Here is a 26,720-nt window from a genome sequence, read left to right as displayed (position 1 = left end):
ATATTAGTCTCAAGGTTTATTCAAAGGGCAGACTTTTATTTTTGTGCTGTAGAAGATATTTCACAACGTTCATGGTGACTACATTACATTACTAAACTTCTGGCAACTACCAGCAGATGACGACAACAGTACTTTGGCAAATAGCCAATCAAATTGCAGCGGGCCAACAGGTAATCAGCAACACGTGGCATCAAATGTGTGCCATTGTTTGGGCATGCGCACTATTGTTTTCCCGCACAGGGCACTTGATAATACACCAATTAGCCTATGGCAATTAAGACTTTTAAAACTATTATATCCAGCCACTGACCTTGTAGAAAAATGATAAATAGCAGCAGCAATCAAGGACATTTTATGTCATGCATTAATCCAGAATTATATTCATTTCTTCTTTTTCTCAGTACCACTAAAGCCCCACCTGAGGACCCGTCGCCTCAACATATTATAACTCGAGGCCATGCAGTTAAAATCATAGACTGTTAAATTTACAGTCTATGGTTACAATAGACAATTAAGAGATCAAACGGAACAAAGTATGAGTAAATTGTATTAAAAATAATGAATAAATAAATAAAAATAACTGATATTGTGCTTGATTACCCCATTAACAGTTGTATACAATAGCAACCCAAACAAACAAAGATATACAGACAACCAAAGGTCCTCTGTCGCTTATTTTTAAGAATCAGAATAACAATGATCTTGATATTTTTTTCTGTGGTTTTTGATTTTCATCGTTTCTGGTTGCAGTGAGTTTAGCGGAACTGTCGCTCCCCAGTTCCATTACCAAGTCGGACATATTTGACAACGCACCACCAACGTCAGCTTCGCATTGCTGACCTCGGGCATTGTGATTACATTGAGGTAACTGCTCTGTAGGATAGACAGAGGGCGGGTTAAATTGATAATACGCTTTACTTGGGAACATTTTCTCGTTTATGTAGTTTAGTTTTCCATTTGCTCGTCGCAGATTTACGCAGGCGAATCTAACCGGACAAGATGCGCCTCACGTTGCAAATGTTGATCTCCCACGGCCGGGTGGCCCGGAGGATGGGTATGGGTCCGCAGTCCCGAATCAACATGCTGCGCAACATTTTGACAGGACTGGTCCGACACGAGAGGATAGAAACCACGGCGGCCCGAGCAGATGAAGTCCGCTTCTACGCTGAAAAGGTGACTACGACCTGGTGCTGCTGGCTAGCTACCCATTAAGCTGACGTTAACGTTACAGTATTTATCTATTTTTAAATAGCCAAATTAAAACAGTAACGTTATACAAGTTACATAGCCTACATCTTTCGACCTGAGATGTTGTTATGAGGGATCAATATCACATTTGGTGAAGGTTTTGTCCATATAGTTATATGGTGGAAGAAGAAATGTGAATTTTTAAGAATAGAAATATGTGAAACAGTTAATGGCTCGGCAACATTTCACTGTTATCATTTCAGTTAAACTTTGGCATGATTTCATGTTAAAAATAAGTTATTTTGATGTGCATATTGTAATAGAAAAAAACATCATCTTTCACAAAACTAGCAAAGGCATATGATCAGCCTTATATTGGCCTGTTGTTATACAATTCCCAAAATGTTATTAGACTGATAAAGGCAACTAGGTCTTCATCTGGTTCTATCCAAAAATGTTCATCCCACATTAAACTAACTTATGTTAACATTATTTTAATATGAATATCTGTCTAACAGGCAACATATTTTTATTTTAATTTCTCCATTTCTCACACACGTTTGACTGTATATGTTTTCTTGTTTTCTTTGTCCCAGATGATTGACTATGCCAAAAAGGGAGACACTGATGAGAAGGCGATGAAAATGGCTAGTTTTTGGCTGACGGTACGTGTGTGCAGCTCTTCTCAACTTTGTGAAGTTACAAGCTGTGTCACTCTGAATGTAAAACAGTTAATGGGAAGTCAATGTTTAGTTTGAGTGTGCGTTTTCTCTTCAGGAAAAGGATCTGGTCCCAAAGCTCTTCAAGGTCCTTGCTCCACGGTTTGAGACCCAGACAAATGGCTACACACGTATAGCACGCATCCCCAACAGACAGAACCTAGACAGAGCGAAGATGGCCGTCCTGGAGTACAAAGGCAACCCCTTCCCACCTCTCTATCCTGTTAAAAAAGAGAATGAACTGACACTCATCAACCAGCTTCTCAAAGGCTACAGAGAGGAGAGGGCACAACAGTTGGCTACAAAACCTTGATTAAAACCCTCCTGGTGTTGGATCAGTGATGGTGGTTGCTGAAGGATGATGGTTGGGTGCTGAAAAGCCTCTGAAGAGTCACTTGCAGTTGCTGCAGGTTGTGGCATATAGACACTTGTTCATTTATTCACCAGAAAAGCAGTCCAAAAGCTCCAGCGTCAACTGAAGCCAAGGGCGTTTCTGTTAACATTCTGTAAAGACATTTATGACTGATTATGTATTAATAAATATTATTTCCAGATTTTCGCTTTATTTCTTTAAACAAGATTTGGGCCACACAACAGCAGCACACAAGAAAAAAAGCTTTTCTGGTACATATTAAAGGGGTACTTCAGCGATTTAGTATTGCATAGTATAGTATAGTATATGCCTACTTCATTCAGGGGGAAAAAGTCCTCAATTCAATTAGGTTGACAGTGCAGAAACCCTTTATGACAAGTGAAAGTTGTCTATTATGCTATACTATGTTGTACAGTGTTTTTGTTATTTTGTCATCCTGGGGACAAACAGTAGAACACCTGACAATAAAAGCACAAGTCAAAGAGTATTTACATATTGTTGGACTATTGTATTGGGTTGCAATACATTTGATAGACGAGTGAAAAGAAGTTAGTGGACAAATTTGATCGCTAAATCACAAAATAACTCCTGAGCAGACATCACAAATTGTTACAGAATAATGTATCAACTTTTTCCTTTAAAGACGGTGGCAGTGATTACCCGGAAAGCCATTTACAAATGTATAACCTTACTGGAGAACAGGCACAGACAGGCACAGTTTGTTGTGACTGCACTTCAGCAGACAGAGCGGGATACTGGCTGTGAAATAATTAGGCTAGCCTACATCAAATTGTGACCGGCCTGGAGTCTGTCCCTGTGGTGTTTCATATTAATGGAGTCTTGTAATGAGAACAGATTCTAAATATGATTTACAGATATTAGATTGACTCCTTTGGACACGTGCCCTTGTCCTAACTGGAACACAGACACTCTTGCTTATTAACACAGTAGCCAAATAATACACACGCCCAGACGAGCCCTCTAATAAAACCTTTTTTTTTTTTTTATTTTGGCAAAAAGTGTATATGTACAGCGTATTTAGAATTTTCATTTGACACCATTAAAATGCATTTGAATAGTGCTTCAGTGATGTGCTCTTAACCAGATCGCTCCGAGTAGCCTAAAAGCTGTGCTGTTTTCTGTCATGCATACATAATCTCTTTTTGTCCAGTTCTCTCCACAAAGTGTCTCAGTCCTGTAATTGTATGTCAATATACACAAGGTTGAAGCAGCGATACAGTTTCAGTAAGCCTGTCTGTTAGTCAAGTCACCCATTGTCTGTTCAGTCAAGTCATGGCAACCATAACAATAGGCAAAGGCAGACAAAATGGCAGACATGCCAAATATAAACTGGACAAAATCAGAAAGAACTACTAGTACTATAATTCAAGTATCATTCTGTTTCACACTAAGTTACACCTCTGACTACACTCTTACAAGCTACACACCACAGTCCTAACATCCTACAATACTCCATTGCAGACAGACTCTCATTGATAAATGTGGACTACAAGCTGAGTATCACCATTTTTACGAATCAAGTACAAAACAGTCAAGATAAAACTGAATGTTAGTGTACTTTCACAGATATTTTTTCTGAATTGCAGGTAGTGGTAAACTCAGCTTAAGTGACACTCTTACATGACTTGTCAACTTCAGCAATTCAATGTTAAATTACGTTGACGGATCATGATACCTCCCCAAAAATGTCCGGACAGTCGATGACATTTTCAGACTATTTACAGGTGTATGCATCTGGAATAGTACTCAAAGTGGTGTGAATACAGGTTTTAAAGCAGTCTTATAAGGTGACATCATCACAAATAAACAGACTAAGACCAGGAACATTAAAGTGCTCCATGCAGGACAGACAAAATGTACAGCTCTATTGCCGTTTTAACAGTTAATCTACAAGGCTTTTTTTGTCATAGCTCAATGTTAGGGGATCCAAAACTAGGAATATTTGTTTTACTTTTTGCACTGTTTGAACGTTAAAGTGAGATAAAGCCAACAAATATTCATGTTTCAGGTACTAGACAGGGGTGAGGATTAAGTTACTTACGTATTTCAATAAAGGGCAGCCCCCTGCTCTAAAATCATGAATGTGTTGTAGCTGAAAGCCAAGAAGAGAGTAAAGAACATTTGACAAAAGGTGTACTGTAGTATTCCAGTAACTTGAAAATCATCCCTGTCCTTGTGCTGTATTGCATCAGTACATTCACCAACGTCTACATACACAGAAATGACATTTTTTGAGCAGGCATATTCTGCACTCCGGTGAAAACTCAACTAAAACCGACAGAGTATATTATTGGTTTCATGTTTCAGACAGCGCAAGGTTTTGATTGGAATAACATTTAACATAATTTATCCAGTTAAAAATATACTAAAGCCTATTGTTTGTATTTACAAACCTATAGATTTCAATACACACAATAAGCGAATATTGTATGGTCACGTGGAGTCACATATATCAGCTTTTTGGACGGGAAATACGATACAAACATGCGTGTTTTACGAGTACCTAGAAGTGCCCACAGTAAACGTGACATTTTACATTAACACATCAGTATATCAATCCAGAATAACCAGCTGCAATGAAGGCATATAAGAATATAAATTAACCCAATAAACTCCATATAATATCTATGCTTTATCAAAATGTGTCAAACATAAAAAAAAAAGTCTTGTTTTTTTTTTACATGACTTGGATAAATGTAATGGCATGAGATTTTTCTGATGGTCACAGCACCAACTGGAATCTAATGATGTGGAAAAAACCATGACAACAAATTTCCTTTTTTGAAATAAAACTATATAGAGTGGTAGCTCTCTCCCGTTTTTGCTATTTACAAACTCCTCCAGATATACCATCCTCAATGCCTCATGAATTTTTTAATAGAAGTATTTCAAGAATTTTGTTCATTTCCGCATCGTGCACAGCTATCATCCTATTGCTCTGGCTACATCCACTTTGTCGTCTTTCTCCCTGTGTGCCATTTACTGGTCAACATCAAATTTTTATTGCTTTTTTATTCTTTAACAAGTTGAGCACTCCTATCTCTCAGCCATTTCCCCCTCACTCTTCCATTCAGGTTATTTCCATTCACAGGTGAAAAGGGACCGTTTCACCTTTCTGATGATTTCTCTTCTGCGTCCATCCAAACTTTTTTTTGGCCGTCTTTAAACAGCAACACCTTTATTTCCACTCTGACTTTTACTCTACTTTGTATTGTCATTCTGTCTGTTCCTTCAACGACTTTCTCCCTCTCCCTCTGTACCATCTCATGCCTTCGTTCCGAACCCTCCTCCGCCTCCTCCGCTCTGCATGCTGAAATACTCTGTGAAGGAAGGGAGTCGGGGCGGGAGCGAGGGTGAGCATGCGGCCAGGCGTGGGGGTATCTGAGGCAGAGGTGGGGGCAATATCGCCGTCAAGTCGGCAGCAGTGGTGATGATCTTCTGCTCGCTGTTCCTTGGCACCTCGGGTCCTTTACGGGCCACTGTCTCCTCGACTGTCTTTACCGGGTCCTGGAAGGAAGAAGATGATAGTTTTACACCTTTGACCTGGTCTGATCCTCTGGATGTAGGTTACTGTGTTATGTGGATGCTGCAGACACTATACATCACATTTTTTACAGCCTCAGCTCACCGATAGGTCGGGGTGAATTACACATGTACTAGGTCTCCTGACCTCCACTCTAGATTGACCCGACTCTAGATTAGTTTACTGTATTGTAGAGCCTTTATGTAAGCCTGGGGGATATGGTTGAAATCATTAAATATCAAACATATCGTTTTATATCAATATACAAATCACTACATGGCAAATGTATGCAAAGTCTAGGGCTGCAAGTAATGTTTTTTTTTAATTAATGTAATAACTGTTTTGGTCTACAAAACAGTTAAAGTTTTAAGGTGACATCATCAAATGTCTTGTTTTGTCCGACCAACTCAAACATATTAAATTTAGTATAATTTATGACAAAGAAACGCAGAAAATTCTCTTTCATTTTAAAGGTCCAATGTGTAGGAATTTTTCCCATCTAGCGTTGATATCATTTAGCGCAATCAACTCTCTCGCACCACACAGTTCAAAGTACGTATTACAGCTACGGTAGCCTTCATGCTTTTTTTCTGATGATGCCGGTCTCTTGCTCTTTTCAATATCCTTTTTCTTTTTCTGGGGGAAGAAGAAGACTCCTGTTCCTGAAATTTGGATTTTGAATACGTGTGGTCCTCCATCTTTCCTTCTTCAAACTTGCCGGGGCCAGGAAACTACGATACCCATTAGCAGCACCTGTGAGTTTATCATGTGACAGTGAAAAAGCGAAAGGCGGAGCAGTATGTCCTGTATGTCCCTTACTGGCTAACGTATTTCAAGATGGCGCATGAATTTGGAGTGTCTACCCCAGTTCATGCAAATGAAAATGTAAAATTTCAAGCCAAAAGGAATACTTGGAATTGATGGTGGTGGTTAATATTTATGAAAAAGGACAAGTTTGTGAACAGGCAACACAGATTTTGATAATGAACAACTAAACACGTTACACACTGGACCTTTAAAGCTGGAGCCATAAAATGTTTTGGCATTGTTTCTTGAAAATGATTTTAATGATTAACCAATTATCAAAATACTTTTAGTCGATTCATTTTCTGTTGATCGACTAATTGACCTATTTTTGCAACTCTACAGAAATCACACAGATTTTCAAAACGATGAACTGTGTTCCACTGTAATGCATTAAACTGTACGAGACCAACATTTTAGTATATAATTTTGTTAGATTGTAATTACAGTTTGCAATGAATTATTAATTTGGTCAATAAAAACCGCTACAAATATGAAATTATAGGATCACTTAATTGTGGTATGAGTCCTGCTAAAATGTGATAACTGAATTATTGCCCAGTTCATCCTGTCATGTAAACAAAGTATTAGAAACACCTTCCTAATGATTTGGATTGTTCTACCCAATCCATATCCCACTTGTCTTTATTGTTATTTGATTCTTTGTTTTCAGTTACAGTACTTATTTTACAACAAATAGGAGAGATTCTTATGACCCACATTGATACCAGGGTTGAAAATCGTGGTTTTGTTGTACTTTTTTGATTTTTAGCAGCCACATTCTTGCATGGTCTTCCCAGTTTCTTCCAATTCAACGTTTGCAGAAAATGCAGCAATTCTCATGCTAGATTTCTAACAAGAACCAGGGGACGCAAGCACATTAAGCCTCTTTACACTGGCTTCCAGGGAGTCAGACAATTCATTTCTAAGAGGTAGTACTGGTTTGTAAAACACATAATGGTGAGAGTTGCTTGTTTTCTCTAATTCACGTTTATTATATTTTGGGCTATTTATTACTGCCATCTAACTTTAATAATTTAAATGATCTTAAAGCTTTGATGCCTTTTTATACAATGAACACTTGAAACATGTCCTTCCTTGTCATGACTTTGTGTCACTTCATGCATTTTTTCTACTTTGGGTTGCTTCCTCTATGGTTGCTCCTTTGTGTTGTATTATTCATACTCGTGTCTGCACATTGTATCAGTGTAGCTGAAGAGTCAGAGCCCTTCTGCTGTCACTAATTTCTGTGCAGTATGAAAAAAACGCGCTCACAAATGTAAAAGTTCCCCAAGCTAGACAATTCATCACAGCAAACATGACGCCTTAATTTGGTCTTGTCAAAATTTCTACTTAATCATTATTTCCTTGTGCCCAAGTGTTTTCATATCAGTGCGTGTGCTATGTTCACGCTGTGCTTACTGTCATTCACCTGGCACCCACAGGAAGAGATGGCAGTTTACGCCAAGAAATAATCCTTAAAAAACATTGTTACATTGATGCCTTCTAGTTTGAGGCATCTTTGTTAGACGAGACATCAGTTAATTTCAAGCTAGGTTTGACACAGTAATGTTTGTTTTTTAAAAGCATCAAAAAATGAGTACAACTTAGATGAATCTAATTACATATAGCAAGCACTGCAAAATGGTTGGGAGGTGTTTAAGCTGGATAGAGACACACATTACAAGCTACAATTCTGATTCTGATGCTTTACATTGAACCTGTTTCTGTGCCTGTCACTTCACAGGGCTTGCTCTTCTGTGTCTTTAACAAATTTGATCTAAGATATTAAGCATGCATCGAAAAACATGTCAAATTAGACTCACTGATTGGATGGAGAAGAGTTCAGTAAAGTTTGGTTGAGAGTCTCCCAGGAAGGAGCCATTTCCATAGGCATGATGGGGGAAACTCTCTGCCCCCTCGCCTGCTTTCGGACTGGACAGCAGGATCCCAATCTGGGATGTCCGAACATGATATGGGAAGTTCTTATTGGCTGCCGAGGGTCTTGTGATAACCTAAGGGATTAAAAGATGAAAATTTATGATGATTTCCGCAGATTTTTACATATATAATCTATGTATAAAAGTATGTATAGTAGCTAACAGAACATATAAGGTCCAAGTAAGAAGTGGGAAATGCAATGCATGCAGGGAGCAGAAAAATAAAAGGGAATTTACGTGAGCAGTCGGCCCATTAGTAAAGAGCAATGTGTTGAAGGTGAGGAAGAGGTAGATAAAGATGTGTGGGGGAGACAATCAGCGCGAGGCAGTTATGACTGAAGGACAGTGAATAATATATGACAGACAGAGGCAATAACGACTCTTGAATATGTGAATATGTGAACTATGTAGAAGTGCAAGGGTGCATGAGGGTGTGTGTGTGTGTGGTACGAACAAGGAACACGATGTGAGCGTAGAGGTGGATGCCGAGCTGAATGCCGTTGACGATCTTCTCCCGGGCCCAACGAGGAATCCCAAAGTTGGCGATCAAAGCCATAACAGGCACTGCGAAAAACCTGATGAAGACAAGTGAGTAGATTTAGGATAACGAACACCACATTAAAAGAAAAGATGAGAACTGAGAGGCCGGGAGAATAGAAACAGATGTAAAGCATACAGAAAGATGAAGATGGAAGGAGAGGAGAGACGTACACAATGAGGCGGGAGATTGCGGTAGCAATTAGAGAGAAATACAGAGATAATATTAGTCTTTGTAATCTACACTTCATTTGAAGCTTATGCTATTACACCCAGTGAGTGAAGGGCAGAGAAGCAGAGCAGTGTATGCAGAAGAGTTTTTCTCAGGGTTATTTAAAAAGGAAAAACACTTTCCAGTACAAAATTTTAAACTATCTAACACACACATATGGTAGCATAAATTATTGTAGATAGAAGAGACCCAAGTAAATCACCAGCTGAGTAAAAATAGATGTTTTCCTCTAGCAATCATTCACTCAGGTACAATTATCTACAGTGTTATTAGAGCACAGAGGTTGGGCACGCAATGTTGTAGAAGGGTAGTGTTAAATAAACAACTTTTTATTCCTGGACCGCTAAAGCATCAGCTATCTCATGCACAGTTTTACAGAGCAGCATAAATTATTCAAATTGAAGAGACCTCAAACAGAGAAACATGTATTTTTCTACTCCTGCAATCTCGCTCAGGTGCTATTATCTGCAGCAAGGGCAGAGTGGGGGAAGCCGTGCAGGTCTCACCATAGTGTGTACGTGGTGAAGAAAGGGATGTAGAAGGGCTGTTTCTCAGGGTAGTGTTTCAGAGAGACCAGCACGGCGTAGCAGAACCACACGTAGGCCAGCAGCTGCAGGCCCATCAGTCCGTAGCCTGCGGGGCTGTCATAGGCGTACAGCACTTCACCTGGGTCAAAGAACTGGCACAGGAACATGACAAGTTATGCCAAAATTAAGCTTAAACTTAAAAGGAAAAAATAAGCATTGTTTGGCTTGGCTACACATTGTAGTCTGTGCCCTAATTACTAAGATGGATTGCTCGTGGTTCAGTCACTGCACTGAAATGACCGAGCCAAAGCTCAGCTTGTTGCCTTCTGTGTGAGTCTTTGACATTGACACTTGTTCTTCCCAACTGGGTCATCAGCGTGTGTGTGTGTGTGTGTGTGTGTGTGTGTGTGTGGTGCCTGTGCTTGCAACTGCGGACACCAGATTGCATTTCACATTCCAGTGACTGGATAGCGTTGGCCATAAACGGTTACCTCATGCTACATAATGCATTGGTGTGACGGCTCGGTGTGGAACTTCTTGGGATCCAACCAGCAAAACCAGGCCTGTCAGATTCCCTGCAGGCCGAGCACCAAGAACACTCTTTAACTCTTTATTTCAGTTCCAATTGTAACCTAGTTTGGTGTATTTTTAGCAGGAGCTCCCCTGAGTTTTGAGCTCTTCAAAAGCAGGGACTATGTAAGAGGGCAGGCACGGCTTCAGATCCACATATTGCAGTGTGTGAGATAGCTATGGTTTCCAGCGTTAAATATAGCAAGGATAGTTCCACTGCACTATTCCCACTGGGTCATTAATAGGCTGCATTCAAAGACTGTAATCCACTGTCCCTGAATGTACCATCGTGATCGGACTGTGCTGAAGCCTCTGCAGCATGCACAGATGTACGTAACTGTAACACTCCCAAGTGTCTAATTAATTTATAAGCTCATATGCTATAACATCATAGCTGTTAAAAATCTGTTTCCATCTTCACATACAGAGACACGGTATGATTAATGAGAGTGGAGATCTCTCAGTATGTTGATTAGTAAGTCTAACTTTCATTGATCTAAGATTTATTATCTCAGGTACAGTAGTGAGTGCAAATCTCTTTTGTTGTGCTTTTAGTTGCCTCGTGGTTGCTGGATCTTTGAAAGTCATCAAGGATTTGTTTTAACAATCAACTTGTTGCATATTCATAATTAGCGATGTGTCAATGTTATTAAGTGACTTGACAGAAAAAGCCATTACAGCCCACGTTGATCTGTGGGCTCTACTCTACCATGAATATTTGTGAGATTATTAAAAAAGCCAGAGAGAGCAATAATACGAGTGCAGATACTGTATCAAGTCAGAAATCATCACCAGTCATCCTGGGCGTAATTCAGATGCCGCTTTCAAATCACATCAGAAGTCAAGTGTTCAAATGTTTTACGAGCTGGAATCTGAATTTAAAATAAAAAAAAACAAACTGCAGTAGACTGAGCTTTTAGTAACTACTGTACAGATGATTTTATGAGGGCTGCAACTAAATATTATTTTCACTGCTGGTTATTTTCCCAATTAATTGATTCATCTTTGTCTATGAAGTGTTAGAAAATAGTAAAACTAATGTGGATCTGCAGCTTCTTTCTGTTTTACATTATTGTAAATAGAGATGGCCCGATACCATTTTTTGCTTCCCGATACCGATTCCGATACCTGAACTTGCGTATTGGCCGATACCAAGTACCGATCCGATACCAGTGTGTCATATATTTTATTATGTTTTAACAATTGTATACTACTATCCCTGTATGGATGTGATATTATTTCTATCTTTGTTGTCGGTCTGGCTCAGGTTAAACCCTTTGTGAAACATGAACAAACACAAACAATGAATGCCACAGAACTTTCTTTTATTATCCAGTTTGACAGTCAGTTATAACGGAAAAAAGAACATAAATAAACTACTTTAATGTAGATTTTCTTTAGGGCTTTATTACGTGGTATCGGATCGGTGCATAAACTCCAGTAATCCCCGATACCAGCTTTTTAGGCAGTATCGGAGCCGATACCAATACTGGTTTTGGTATCGGAACATCTCTAATTGTAAATTTAATATCGTTGGGTTTTCAACTCAGTGTCTTTGGGTTTTGAAGAAACTACCTTAGACTTTGGGAATTTCTGATTAAAAATAATAAAAATGAAAAATTCATGGATTATTACTAATTAAAATAACCTCAGTAGCCTCAATGTTGACTACAGTGCAGTGTGTGTGTGTGTGTGTGTGTGTGTGTGTGTGTGTGTGTGTGTGTGTGTGTGTGTGTGTGTGTGTGTGTGTGTGTGGTACCTCTGCCTCATAGATGAAGAGGATGACGTAGGTGATTGTGTAGACTGTCATGTAGATGCTCAGCTTAACCGACCCACTGTGACTGATCCTCGCTCTGACACACATTAACACATACACAAAGAGGGTCAGAGGTCAAACACAAGTTAGCGGAAGATAAGAACACACACTCAACAATACACAGACAGAGGGGGTGATGCATGGAAACACAAACACAAAATCACACATTTGGTTCTTTACGCACAAAACAAAGACAGCTTAGTCTAAAAAGCAGCTATCCAACACCACACATCACAAAGGACTGGTGTGCTCAGCTCTGAACTTTATAAATATTAAATGGCTGCAGACTCATGGACACGGCAGGCTGTGAAAAAAGCTCTCTGTATTCATAAAAGCAGAAATTAAGGCTTCTTTATTTGCAGTCAACAAATATAACAAGAATTTTCAAATATCATTTTGCTCTAATTCAGCACCACACACCAGAGACAACACATCAAAGTTGTAGTTAACTTTCTGCAGATAAACAGCCATGGTTTTAGCTTGATGGTGATGCAGTTTTAAGTTTATTCACTAAGGTTTTAGAGGGGTTTAATAAGTCTAAGAGATTCTTCTGAGCCCAGAAGAGGGTGTAATCCTGGAGTCGAAGAAGCCAGCTTAAATCTTGCAAGCTCAGTTTTCACTACAAGAGTCTGGAAAATATCCACAGAGATTAAACTGAGCCCGAAGCAAGACCAATCTTCAATCTGTGATCACTGGTTTAGATGATGACTCACCATGAATCAAAACTCAAAACCTTGAACTCCCATTTCATTTTCTCACATAAACTGACTCAGAAACCAACATCTAGAAATAGCTTGGAAGAAAAGTAACAACGTTTAAGAACATGTTGGACTGGACATTCAAAATTACACTCGTAAATCATTTATTGTGTGGGCTATCTGAAATTATGCCTGTCCCAAGCAAATGTCCACTAAGCCTTGCCAGAAAAGAGTAAGCAAACTAAAAATGTGTCAGCTGGCTTTGCAGGGTAATCCTGCAGCAGACACAAAAACAACATAAAGTTCACATCAGAGTAGCATCCATCTGTCACATTCCTCTGATATATCAGGTATTCATCCACACCATCACACCCAGCATACTAACTGACTTTTTGACTGACACCTAACGTTGTCCTGTCATGAGATACTGTTATGACTATGACAGTGAGGCCTGAAAGACAGTAAACACACCTGCACAAGATGACAGGCTTGCATAAACAAACACACCTGGGCTTGAAGAAACACACATACACACACACACACACACACACACACACACACACACACACACGCTGAAAAAAGTGCAAACCCCCACCTGGTGACAGTGAAACCTTTGCCCAACAATATGAGCATCAGAAGGAACACCAAGAAACTGACGGAGAACAGTAATTTCCCTGGAGATGGACAGAGAGGAGTGAGACAAAAAATGAGAAAGAAGACAGAGGGGGTAATTAGGTTGTGGTTTCCGAATCTGTAATATCATAGGGGAAAGATAAAATCAGGTCGCCACACACATGCAGAATCATGCATGGTCCTGCCTCTGCCCATCAAACCAGCTATCACACTTTGCCACCCACACACATCCCTCATCGTCCACTCATTCATTCCGCTCGGGCAGAGAGTGGTTTTTACAGTACAGAGGCAGCGTCAGTCAGCGGACGATGCAGTAAAAAAACTCACCAAGTATTTTCAGGCTGCCGTTGCCAACTCCATCTCTAGCATACAGGCCCCAGTAGACACAATGGAACAACAGGCTGAGCACTGCCAAGTAGAAAAAAGATGCAGGGAAGACAGAAATGGGGAAATAAAAGAAAGGGAGGAGGGAGAAAGGAAAAAGATGTGAGAGCAGGAGATGGGGGGTGTTGGAAGAGGAAGGTAAATAAGAAGGATATGTCACAAAGAAGAAGTAAAGAAGAAAAGGTAAAGAAGACAGGGAGATGATCATGAGGAAAGAGAAAGGGGCAGGGGTAGGAGAAGGGGAGAGAAATGGGGAGTAGAGAAGCGAGACAGAAAAGAAGAGGTATTGATAAAAGGAGATGAAAAAGAGCAGAAGGCTTCAGAGAAGCGGGAGGAGAGGAAGAAAGAATTAAGGGATGGCAGGAGAATCGAGAAGGGATTTGAAGAGGGGACAAGCAAGTGAGAGAGAAGAAAGCGGGATAAGGGGGGGAGATGAAAAAGGAAAGGAGAGGTTGAGGAGAGTGAGGAGGTTGTTCGTCAGTAAAAGCATTCTACACTGAAAACTGTAGCGTCGCTCGGTGGTTTGCAAAGGTTGCTATTCAGAGGCTAATAAGAGTGATAATATCTCAGCTCTTGAAGTGGGGATTAAGGTATAAGATGCTGCAGCCATGCGTGAGGCTCATTGTCGTATTGAGTGTGTGTGTGTGTGTGTGTGTGTGTGTGTGTGTGTGTGTGTGTGTTCGGGACAGAAGCTCTCACCCTCCACACCTGCCGCCGTCATAAACATTTTGTAGGTTGTGTGAAGAAGCTGTCTTCCCTTCAGATTGTCTGCAGGGGAGAAAAAAGAATAAGATAGAGATGATTGAGGTGTGTGTGTGTGTGTTGCTGGGGACAGAGATAAAAAGGATGGAGATATGCTAACAGATGGCAAAGGAGAGCGAGAGAGGTACAGAGAGTGTGAGACAGAGAGAAGAAAAAAAAAAACAAGAACAAGGAAGCGGGCCAGATGAATGGGGAGGAGCGACCATTAGTATGCATCCATCTTGTGTTGCCTGTCTCTAGATGAGACCTTATACATCTTCTCCACTCTCTCTTCCTAAGCTGTGAGAAAATATTTTTAAAGTGCCCATATTATGAAAAAAATCACTTTTTCTGGGATTTGGGGTATTATGTTGTGTCTCTGGTGCTTCCACACACATACAAACTTTGAAAAAAATCCATCCATGCTGTTTAGAGTGAGATACGGTTTCTGAATGTGTCCTGCCTTCAGTCTCTGGGTGAGCTGTTCAAAATCGGCACGGCTTGGGACGTCACAAGCCGAAACGAGCAGGCTAACCGCAACCATTAGCTCGTAGCGTTAGCATGCTAATGCTAGCATGCTAACGCTAGCATGCTAACGCTAGCATGCTACCTCGTTCTCAATAGCAAAGCACTGCTACAACACACACAAGTTCACCATAATCTACAAAAGAACTACTTACATGTGCACCCTCATTTAGAAGTCTCCCAGCTAATCCTGCCTTGTAACTGACCAAAGTTGTAGAAACAGCCTTTCTTTTACTGTCTATGGAGCTAGCTAGCTGACATGATCTACATCTGAGCTACTGCACACGTGCAAGTGCAATCAAAGATAGTACAGAAGAAGAAGAAGAAAAGAGGTCTCACTCTGTAGCTAAAACAGAGACCAGCTGAAAAGAGGATCTGCAGCAGTGAGAGAGAGCACTGCAGTACAACAAAAATATGGTGTTTTTTGAAAATTAAACCATGTAAACCTATTCTGGTACAACCTTAAAATACAATTATGAACCTGAAAATGAGCATAATATGGCTGCTTTAATGTGTATTTAAAGGACAATTCTGGTGCAAAACAAACCATGGGGTTAATAACAGATGTGTACCCACTCGATCGCTCTCTGGGACGTGTTTTCATGCTAATCAAATGTTTTTAGCTTGAAACAAGCTAGCGCAGACCGCTGATTAGCTTACAACGCTAGTATTCGGAGCACAGGGAAAGTAAAAACAAATCGCTTATTATACCACTAAAAAGGCTAAAAATATCACCACACTTCAACGGTAGCATAATGATGGTCCCTAAATGTTAACCAAGCATTGAGAACTGAAGTGTACAGACAATTTATTAAAAATATAGTTTAGAAAGACAGTAGCTCCCAAGATGGCGGCCGTCTGTATACGAGAACGCGACTGTCTTTATAATCTATCTTTTTAATAAACTGTCTGTTATTAACCCCTAGGTTCGTTTTGCACCGGAATTGTCCTTTAAGCAGCCAATTTTACTACAAAAACACTCCTGCAAACAAAAGTAGCCCAGAGGAAAATTTACAGAGGGAGGAAGGGTCATAAACGTTCTCACACACTCACAGCTGCCATGTATAACCCCAGGCTTGGCTGGCCAGACGCTGCTGGATCCTTCTGTGACTTTCTCAAAGTTACTCTAATGGTGGCTATAAAAAAAAAATGTCTCCCAAAAATGAAAACTGTGTCATCGTCAATGTTTTATAACCTTTTAAACCTTTTCCTATCTTTCATAATCTATGGGTATTGTTTTAAAGGTGCAATACGTAATACTGACAGCTAGTGTTTAAAATAGTTAGTGCAGTAGAAATTCAAAATACTGGAGAGAGTCCTCTCCCCCGCCCCCTCCTCCCTAGACTCGAAGTTCACGGAGGTTGCCAGGCTGAGACCGCAGCATCCATAGTCTCGCTTTGCCAGACCCTCCTCCAAAGCGCGCTGAAGGAGCATCCACAACAATGTTGCTAGACGCTTGTCTCACATACCAGACATTACTTCACAGCACAGCGGAGTGGCTAACGTTAGATGCTGGCTGACATAGAATCCCGTGCTCACGCAGAGCTCTGTACCCAACTGACAGACACACTTTTTTGGCTTAGAATTACGGTAGGAACCGCTTAAAAATAACACTACCTTGCCGTCCTCTCCACCCGACTGAACACACTTTATTGGCTTAGAATTATGGTAACAATCACTAAACACACTGCAAACTCACAGTCCTCTCTTCCTAATTTACAGCCCCCCTCTCTTGGCTTAAAATAACTCACCGTTGTCGGCTACGGCCGTTGAATAGGCTACACATTGTAAACAGCCTTGGCCCGCTGGCCTGGTCCTCCGGTAATGTTAGCAGGTTTGCATGGCGGCGTTAGCCAGGACCAGTTGGGATCACTTTACTGGCTCTGTCTCAATTTGTTTTTGCGAGTAACCACCTCGGGTACTCTAGCTATGTAATTCAATGTGAATACACAAATGTTGAAATGACATAAAATGCCTGTCCATTGTAGCCGTGATTAATTAGCCTGAAGCTAATGCTTACCTGTTCAGGAGGAAATTAGTCAACTCAGCATCCTTTTGGGCTCTGCTGTCTCCTTCTTTCAAATACGGTACATCTCCAATATTTACCCGGGGTTTATAACGTCACTGGTCACCCAACTGTTAGAAACATGCCGTTTTTTTTAGGCCGGGTAGAATTTATCTCCGCTGATCCCGTTCGTTTGTGTGCTGCTTTCATGGCTGTATTAACATTACAGCTGTAGCGCGCTGGGTTTAAGTTTTTACAGGTATATCTGGCAACCTGGCCTGGCTGTCAAACTGGGCAGTTGATAACAACACACGGGCCAAAACACAAACAGACATTCCGTCACAGAACGGAAATTTCAAAAGGAGAAAATACTGGCATTAGCATTGTTGTCAGAAAAGTATTTCAACTTAGCATGTTTCCTTAATATCTGATGACGCATTGGGGTCATTTTTTGATTTATTATAGTAAATATATTACATATTGGACCTTTAATTCGGGTAAAAGTAATGAAATACAAGTCCCTTTAGGCCTGTTTTCTTCTATTTGTACAATGCTCTACATTGTTATGTTTATGTACTTTGTTTGACTTTAACTTGTGCAAATGAATAAAACTCAAGCCTCCATGTCAATGAATACTCAAAAGAAGCTGGCAGAAGTAATATGCACATGGGGAATGGGGAAAATACCACAGTGCATTCAAAGTCTGTCAATCTGCATGAAATCACAAAAAGATTTCTGTAGAATTCAAAAGCCAAAAGATCTATTTGCACCTCATTACATAGCCTTGTTCCTCTGCAGTATGGCAAGCAAAGCAAGTAATAAACTTTGCCTAACCTCCAGTATTTAAAAGGCCCACTTCCATATCCAACCAATGTACTCATTTTTGGATACATTTGACTAGAAAACACTTTGATGACACTGAATTAATGTGAAAGATAATTTATGCCACTTTTGGAGCTTAATATAGAGATTCCTTCACCTTCACCTAAAGTATCATGCTACGTTTACACGTGGCCGGCTATTTTCATAAACGGACATTTCAACCTCTCTGTTTTCAAAAATAACATTGTGCACAGCTGTCAGTTTTCAGAAAAGTGTTCGTTTACATGTACCAGTGTATATATGCCGTCAATGCCGTCAAGAGCATGCCAAACCTGTAGGTGGCAGTGTAACGAGAAGCTCAAGCCCACGTTAGCCAATCAGAATCCCGAAAATAGCAACAACAGCAACGAATCACTTCCTCTTTCTCTCTCTCGGCTGCCTAAACCTCCGTTTGTCTAAGTTTACATGCAAACGTGCAAACGAAGATTTCATAAATCTCCACTCTGGCCGGAGTTTTTAGAAAGACTCGTTTTCAGAGGCGAATTCTCCGTTTGCGTGTAAACGAAGGGCACAAACGACGGGAAATGTCTCTGTTTTTCAAAATAACCATGTACGTGTAAACAGGGCCTCAGTTTACCCAAATTAGGTAAAACATATTTTTTTCATATACCTATTGTGGGATCTAGCCATACAGATAGTTTGGGTTTTACTAGCCCAGATTTAAAAACATTCATGTCTGATATTTCTGCCTTCGCAGAAGTAAAATGAGGATAACTGGAATTTAGTTTGTGGTACTACAGAATTTAAAAGTGCATTAAAAACATTTTATAACATGATCTCTTTCCAGAATCAGAATCCTTCAGTGTCCATGTTTCATTACTTCCGCCAAGGAGGTTATGTTTTCGCTTTGTTTGTTTGTCTGTCAGCAGGATGACGGAAAAATTACTGGCCCGATTTTCATAAAATTTGGTGGAAGGGTGTAGCATGGGCCAACGAAGAATTTTCCGAGCAAATTCTTTTTTTATGGGCATTAGTAACTAGTGGCGTGGCGTGACTTTGCCACTAGGTGGGGCTACGCCTTTATAGGTAGCTCTGTGTATTTTGGCCGTCTTTGTTATGTTACTAGTTGGACAGGGTTTCTACCAACAACAAAAAAATAGCCCCAAAAAAAGGTACAAGCAGCGTGTTCTGTGGACTATCCAGAGTATCTGTTGCTGTAAAATATTTCATATGGTATATATTTTTAAAGCTGTGAGCACAAAAACAAATTCACTTCCATTCTATTGGGGATATCTCAAAATCCTGGCTAATAAAACTAGCCAAAAAAGGTAGAGAACCACTGCACCAGTACAACCAGTTGTGTTTTTGTAATTTAAGTAAATTAATCCTTTAACAGTTTGGAAGAAGATATACGACCACACAGGAAAACCTTACAATACATTAAGAAAGCAGGGAATGAGTGACAAGAGTTTTCACTGAGCATTAAGTCATTCCCGGGGCTCTTGTTCTAAGCTGCTTTGGGTTATTTGAGCTGTGACCTTCATCTGACAAACTCGCTTCACTAACCTTAAGGCTACCGCTACCTTCTCCACTCAACCGTTCACCTTTACACGAAAACCAAACCCCACTCTCACCATCTTCTCTCTCCTGCTTACTGTGTTGCTCATGCTCTGTTCTGACAAACTCCCGGCCCGAGAAAAAAAATAGGCACAATGCCCCCCCTTTACTTGTCAGAGGAAACATGAGAACTTACTCTTATGCCATCAAGAAAACATGTCGATTTTATAATAGATCTGATGAAAAGGGCACTTAATGACTGCCGCAGGCTCTGAAAGTCAGAATAAATTGGCTCATTCGTAGAAGAAGAGGGAGGAAGAGAGATACAGTAAGTGGAAAAGACAGTACTTACAAGCAAAGTAGCAGGAGAGGAGGAACACCAAGGAGAAGATGACCAGGAACGTGATGTCCGTCTCCAAGATTCCTGTGAATATGGGTGGAGGAAGTAGGGGAATGAAAGAAAAAAGAATAATTGATGAGAAAGAAAGATTGAAAAAAAACAGGGGAAGATGGAAAGAGGATAAAAGAAGGCATGAGAGGAGGTAGAGTCAAAACCAGAAAGTAAAGGAATCAATAAGGTTTGGAGAATAGAAAGGTGAAGAAGAGAAGGGCAGTAAAGGGAAAAAAAAGTAGAAAAAGGAAAGGATGAAAACCCAGAGAGTCAGGTATGTGATGAGGATATTGGATTAGTTACGAAACAGAGAGGGGGGAGGGCAAGAGAACATTGGAGATGTAGGAATAATTCATTTAGAAGCTACTTGGGCCTCTTTTTCTTTTCATCCCTTCCTCTCAGTTCATCTATCATCATTAATTCATTCAGCCGTCCCTTCATTATTGTAATTTGTTCAGTTCAGTGTGCTTTATTGGCCATGCTAAGTGGTGTTGGCTTGTGCCATCAGCGATTCCTTCCATAATCTCTCTCTTTTCTGTCTAATCACTCTTACCGAACTCATCTGCAGAGAAATGCTGCGTCCAGAAAGACTGGCCATTGGTCAGTTTCATCTCGTACTCTAGCTGCAAGCCATCGCCCTGCAAGAGAGGAGAGAGGAGGCAGGTGAGATAAAAAATGCATTCAAGCTTTGTGATCTGAACAAAATATACATTAAAGCTTAAAGCTGCAATTCTGTAAGTTGAAATGGCAGTGAGAGGTAACCACTCTTTAGATATATTCTTAGACATTACTCTTATTTACTTATTATAAATCTAATGATGGAGACCTACAGGACCTTTTGGGAGGAAACAAAGACGTTAAGACTTAAAACATCGGCGTAAATCCCAGGGGGGTCGGGGGGGTCAGGACCCCACCCCCCATCTAAGGGTTGTCCCCCCCTAGAAACATTATTAAAAACCATGCTGTATATTGTAAATAACATAATGAGATATATATATATATATATATATATATATATATATACTTAAAATATCTGTGTAAGTAGTAAAACAATACAAACCCCAACAAATGCTTTTTAAGTTTAGAAACATTTTAATATATATATATATACTTAAAATATCTGTGTAAGTAGTAAAACAATACAAACCCCAACAAATGCTTTTTAAGTTTAGAAACATTTTGAGTCCCCCCTCCCTTGCCTCACAGTGGTTTGGTCCACTGCCTGCTTTATGGTACCCACACACATAGACAGTATATAAACTGGACCAACAGATCCCGTTGCTCTGGACAGAGACCAGTGAAGGATATTAGAAGCACTTGTCCGGTGAGCGCTGAGCGTTACTGCGCAGCCTCCAACTGAGAGAGACGACGTAAATGTGACGTGAGCAACGTGTCTGAAAGTTGTAAGTCTTCTGGTAGCTGTGCCAAGAGAAATCTCAATCATTCCCAATCTTGCAGAGACGGAGAGCATAGGTATATGTAAGGAGATAACATGGACACATGCTAATTATTGCTAACTAAAATGCTAGTTAACATTAGTAATTAAACTTAAACAGCTAATGTAAGTCCAAACTGCCTGCGAGCATCTCCTGTACTATACGGTAATTCCTCTACTATTCCTCTACAATGGACAAATTAAGTCTTTAAACGCTTCAGATGTAAAGTTATTCGCTGTCAAAGTGACGTCAAAATTAATGGCAGTCAATGGAATGCTAACGTCAGGTGATCGTTTGGTAGCATCAAAATGGCGCCATAGGAGGTTTGAGCTCTGAAGCAAAGCTTACCCCCTTGCCCAGACACACCAAGTCCACGGGAGGCAAGTTTTTTTTTTTTGCAGGATGGTAGGGGAAGACTCATCCCTGATTGGCTCGCCCTGACATCCTTACCTAACCATAACCAATCCCACTCCTCTTGCCTAAACATAACCCTCCTCTTGTCTTGCCTAAACCTAACCAACCCAACCAGAGCAGGCAAGGAGTACTAGCCATTCAGGGATGAGTTCCCTAATGAATATTCATGAGTCTTCCCCTACTATCCTGCAAAAAAAATTTCGCCCACGGGAGAGAGTGAGAGAGAACATACCGGTAGTTGGATTTGCTACAGTTAGTTGTGGAATGTAGTAAGTAGGCTGTTCAAGGCTATTTTATTCACATTAAACATCGGATGAAGTTTTTCCTTTTCTCAAATAGAAATGATGCTGAGTAATTCATAAATTAGTCATGACAAAAAAAGTTTGCTATGTTAGTGTAATATACTGTAACGTTACCTAGCTTGTTGGATACAAATGCACTCACTACAACTAACGTTAACACGGTGATAAGCCTAACGTTATGTATGTGAACTGATATTAGAAACCTAATATTTATGTGGAGGATGCAAGATCATTTTATAATTTTCTAATAAAACCTATGAACCTAACTCATATTTAGACATCTGACGTTAAAGATTTGTGTTGTTGTTGCCCAGATAAAATGATAGAGAAAAGAAAAACAGACATAATATCCTTTTTCAGTACACCAAAACGCCAAGTAAGTACAATAAGTCCTCATATCAAGACAATTTGGTAACATCTTTATAAGAATGGGTGCTTATGGAAATACTAACGTCACTATGTCACAGGCAAAGGAGACACAAAGAACTGAGGAACAGGGAGACCAGGGACAGTCAGGTGTAGAGTCTCAGTGTGTTGAGCTTAGTTCATATTTTTGGAGGTGTGTGGCCGTCAGGGTTAGCAGATGAGCTTTACCAGTGGCTCACTAATTTACATTATGATCAGCTAATTTAACAAGTGTACAAAAGCATTGTATTTCTTTTATATGGGGACACTTTTTCAAAATAAGTCATGATGTTATAAGGTATTTTTGTGGCTTGATTGTAAACAACTTAAAAATTAATAAATGGGTTTAAAGAAGAATATTTTGGTCAATTTAGTGAGCTTTTTCATTGAATCAAGAGAAACACTGAAAAGAAGGATAATGGTACAGTCTCCATGCTACACTAATGATAGTATTAAGGATTTCCTCTGTGTACACATATCCTCTACAAGTATAATTGTAGCTGTATTATTTGTGTCCCCTTCAACCCCCCCCCTCCCCCAACTGTTAGATGAGATTTACGCCCATGCAGTATAAAGTTCATAGTGGTGGATCCCCAACTTGTTTGACATTCATAGACTATTTACATACAAGTCCAATTTAAAAAAGACCAAATCATTTCTAAGTCCTACTGAAAATAAAATGCATATTTGTGTCTGCTACAGCTCTGTAAATCACATGTGCTATGTTCGTCTTTGAGAAATAAAATCATAAACATAAGGGAGAAATGTATATTTTAGATTTCTTGGTTTTCATTTTGTTAGTTCTCTGAAGTTAGCGATTTGTTAATTTAACGCCCCATTTACGACTCTTTTGGTTCTGTAGTTTTTAAAGTTGCAATTACATATCCGTCTGCTACTTCAGCAGCACCACGGACAGCGCCATGGATTTATCAATGCACAGCAGTTAGGCTACTGATATTTGAGCCATGGTCCGGGCCAAAGATTCTAACTTGCACAAACCTCAGTAAGATAAAGGATCAACCGTCAGACTACACTAACATATTCAACTAAACAACCTCTCTGCCCCTGCACTCTCTCTGCTACTAGAGGATGGAGAGTGAGGATGGCATGTTAACAAGGGGCATGCACTTTGGTCATTTTGCTAACGAGGGAGATGGCATTCCCCCCTCAAACTACTACTGGTTCTTTGTCAAGGTTGATGGTAGAACTTCCCTTGTTGTTTTTTGGTACCAACACAATACCATTACCAAAATGAAACTTGTTTTCATTACCTTACTTTATCTGAGGAGCAAGATAATCAACGTGTTGTTTCCACAAAACCCTGTTTCGTTATTTAGCAATACAAGCCAAAGTTTTCAAAAGTTAAATGTTGTCTAAACAAGAACTTAGATGACGAGAAAAGAAAAATTAAACTGTGATTTAAATCAGGAACTATCTAGAAGATTTAATAGAATACGAGAATGACTGATACTTGCTGCTATTCAGTTGGTACCAAAAAAGTGTTAACTTATTATTATTAAAGTTGATGTGATGACTATAGAAGTCTTGATTGCTCAGCATTCAGAAGGATCAGCAATGCAGCCTTTGAGACCAGGAAAACTAAAATCTAAACTAACCAAATCAGGAAAATTAAAATCCCAGAGGATGTCGAGTATCATATTACAATGTCAACATATCACACTGCTTTCACTTTACACTCAGAAACCAAGCAACATATCTGTGAACTGATGAAAAAACATCACAGTTTTGCTTGATTCATCATTTTCTCCTGCAGTCATTTTCCACTGACGTCCATTCTTCACACCAGAATGTTGTGTTAGTGAGCAGGGCAAAAGAATCGCATGAGACTTTGTGATTTTGTTTGATGATATGTGTTTTAACCTACCCAGATTTCTTCCAACTTTTCCTGTTTCAAAAGGAGGGAAAACATCCAAATCCTCCTTGGGGAGGGGCACACTGTTGGTTTAGCTGCTCAGTGTAATTGTGTCGTATGGTCCCCCAGTTGCCTGGAAGTGGGATCCCCCAGGTGTGTGGGGAAAATTAGTAGATAAATAAAAAAGGAATCTAGGCTGCTCTGCCTACTGTGGTGCCAATGAGATGATGACCCAGATTAACAGGAATAAAGAATTGAGGGATCCAACAATTTCCTCTGCTTTAATGCACAGTATTCTCTTTTTTTAAATCATTAATAGTGTGACGCATTTTATCAATTATTTGTTAGGCTTATTATGATTAAATGTCAATCAGATATAATTGTTCTACATTACAATGTTTTGAAAGAGCACAAAAAGAGAATATTTGGGTATGTAAACATGCAGGAAAAGAGAAATACCGTGGACGAAATAAACGCACCTGTGTGTCACATCCTTGTTGGAATGATGTTCATATTTGACAGTCACACAAATAAAAAGTGTCAAACTAATAAGTGAATATTGGGGAGGTGAGCAAAAAGTGGGATGGGGAGCAGAGAACAAGATAGGGGGGGACAGAGAGGGGTTGACAATCAGAGCACAGAGAGCTCATTTCACACACACAAGTTCAAAGCCGATGGAGTTTGTGCTTGTTGCAGTCGAGCAAGGGAAAAGAGAGGGAGGGGGAGAAAAAAGACTTTGATTTCTTTTGGCAGCCTGAGACTCCATCTCACTACCTCTATCAAAAAAGGGCGAGAAGCATGGAGCGTGCACTGCCACAAAATCAATACAGACACAAAGAGCAAGGAGAAAGAGATAAAGAGAGTGATAGATGTAGAGAGGGAGAAGGTTAAAAAAAAAACAGGTAACAAGAGAGTCAAAATGAAGAGAAAGGAGAATACGCAAAGAGGGAAAAAGAGATAATATGCAGGGGCAAAGGAGAGAGGAGGTAAAAAGTAGCACTTCACACAGCAGGGATTATTTCTTGGTGGGACTGACAGGGAGTCACAGGATGATTTCAGGGTTGCTTGTTGGTTTCAGGTGTAAAAGGCTTCTCTTCCACTCAATCCACTTCTGATATACTGTACTGATATTTGACACACTGAATGTTGCTCTAACCCAGACACCTGTGCAGTCTTGTACATCTTGTGCTCCTCTGCACTGCTGATAACTGCATTTAAAAAGCTTTTGAGAGTGGGGATCTTTTCTCTGGACCAACAGTGCATGTGGACAGCTGAACATTATGCTCATATGTGATTGTGGGCATGTCATTCCAAAACCATGGGGCATCAAAGTGGTACTCCAGCACTGTACTGCATTTCCATAAAGTTAGGGGACTCACAAGAGACAGATTCTAAAAGGAATGGTAAACTATATCCTGACTTTTAGTCCCTTGTATGGTTTTACTGCACCTCCAAAAATACTGTAATTTACATTTTCTGTAATGCAACTAGATGACATCTTTTAATTGGACTCTCCCTGCCTGGCAAACGCAAATGTCTTTCAAACTCCACACTTCTAGATTGAAAAGCAGGCTTTCTTTCAAAGCTCTTCCAAATCAAGGTGTCCCTTTAATATGCTGTTGTAACAGTCTCAACTTCTCTGGGAAGGTGTTGTGCTAAAGGGCATGACTCGGGGTTGGTGCTCCAATTCATCCTGAAATTGTTTGATGGGGTTGAGGTCAGGGCTCTGTGTCAGGGCCAGTCAAGTTCTTTAACAACAAACTCAGAAAACCATTACTTCATGGCTTCACTTTGTGCATGGAGGCATTTGAAACAGGTCCTTCCCCAAACTGTTACAATAAATCAATAGCCAGTCTAAAATATAGAAAATAAGAGAAAATAATCACCAGATCAATACTAACTGTAGCCTTTAATGAAAACAATTGGTAGTTGCCGCCCTAACAAAGTGTATTTTGACATGCAAATAATAACCCAGCAAAATCACACTCTGAAGTATGGCACTTTGTGTTCCCACTGTGAGCAACACAATCTACGAATCATCAGGTTTGTTTATTTCCTATAAAAATGAGTATCTCTCCCAAAAGACTCCAAATACTGTCAAATACTCCTTTTATTGTTTCTTATTTATCACATTAAAGAAGTGCAGAAGCCAAACTGGCTTCCCAGACTGGCACAGAATAATACGTCAAGAATCCTTCAGTAACACTTTACTTGAAGGTATCTACATAAGAGTGACATGACACTGTCATGAACACATGACACTGTCATGACAAAGTCATGACAC

At 39.9% G+C, this 26,720-nt stretch overlaps 2 protein-coding genes across 3 annotated transcripts in view; one reads left to right on the top strand and one right to left on the bottom strand.

The window, feature by feature from the left end:
• The first annotated feature begins 746 nt into the window (after nt 1–746).
• On the top strand, nt 747–2,461 carry mrpl17 (mitochondrial ribosomal protein L17). Of its 2 annotated transcripts, XM_031288742.2 has the most exons (4): nt 747–864; nt 971–1,173; nt 1,785–1,853; nt 1,966–2,220. In XM_031288742.2, the coding sequence occupies exons 2-4, from the start codon at nt 1,000–1,002 to the stop codon at nt 2,218–2,220; spliced, it is 498 nt and encodes a 165-aa protein (XP_031144602.1). In that variant the 5' UTR covers nt 747–864; nt 971–999. The 2 variants fall into 2 exon arrangements, with proteins under 2 accessions (XP_031144602.1, XP_031144599.1); XM_031288739.2 differs by having other exon boundaries at nt 801–1,173; nt 1,966–2,461.
• A 799-nt stretch (nt 2,462–3,260) lies between these two features.
• The window catches only part of tmem145 (transmembrane protein 145), a 49,345-nt gene continuing 25,885 nt past the window's right edge, over nt 3,261–26,720 (bottom strand). Inside the window, exons 6-15 of the mRNA XM_031288669.2 lie at nt 20,560–20,644; nt 19,968–20,039; nt 14,665–14,733; nt 13,909–13,989; nt 13,544–13,622; nt 12,194–12,287; nt 9,844–10,016; nt 9,023–9,143; nt 8,455–8,643; nt 3,261–5,808 (exon numbers count right to left, since the gene is read on the bottom strand). Of these exons, the coding sequence (XP_031144529.2) occupies nt 5,566–5,808; nt 8,455–8,643; nt 9,023–9,143; nt 9,844–10,016; nt 12,194–12,287; nt 13,544–13,622; nt 13,909–13,989; nt 14,665–14,733; nt 19,968–20,039; nt 20,560–20,644 (1,206 nt within the window). The 3' untranslated portion in view covers nt 3,261–5,565. The remainder of the gene's footprint in view (nt 5,809–8,454; nt 8,644–9,022; nt 9,144–9,843; nt 10,017–12,193; nt 12,288–13,543; nt 13,623–13,908; nt 13,990–14,664; nt 14,734–19,967; nt 20,040–20,559; nt 20,645–26,720) is intronic.

This window comes from Sander lucioperca, chromosome 10 (genome assembly GCF_008315115.2).
Source record: "Sander lucioperca isolate FBNREF2018 chromosome 10, SLUC_FBN_1.2, whole genome shotgun sequence".
NCBI classification, from domain to species: domain Eukaryota; kingdom Metazoa; phylum Chordata; class Actinopteri; order Perciformes; family Percidae; genus Sander; species Sander lucioperca.
This window is presented reverse-complemented; position numbering and strand designations above follow the sequence as displayed.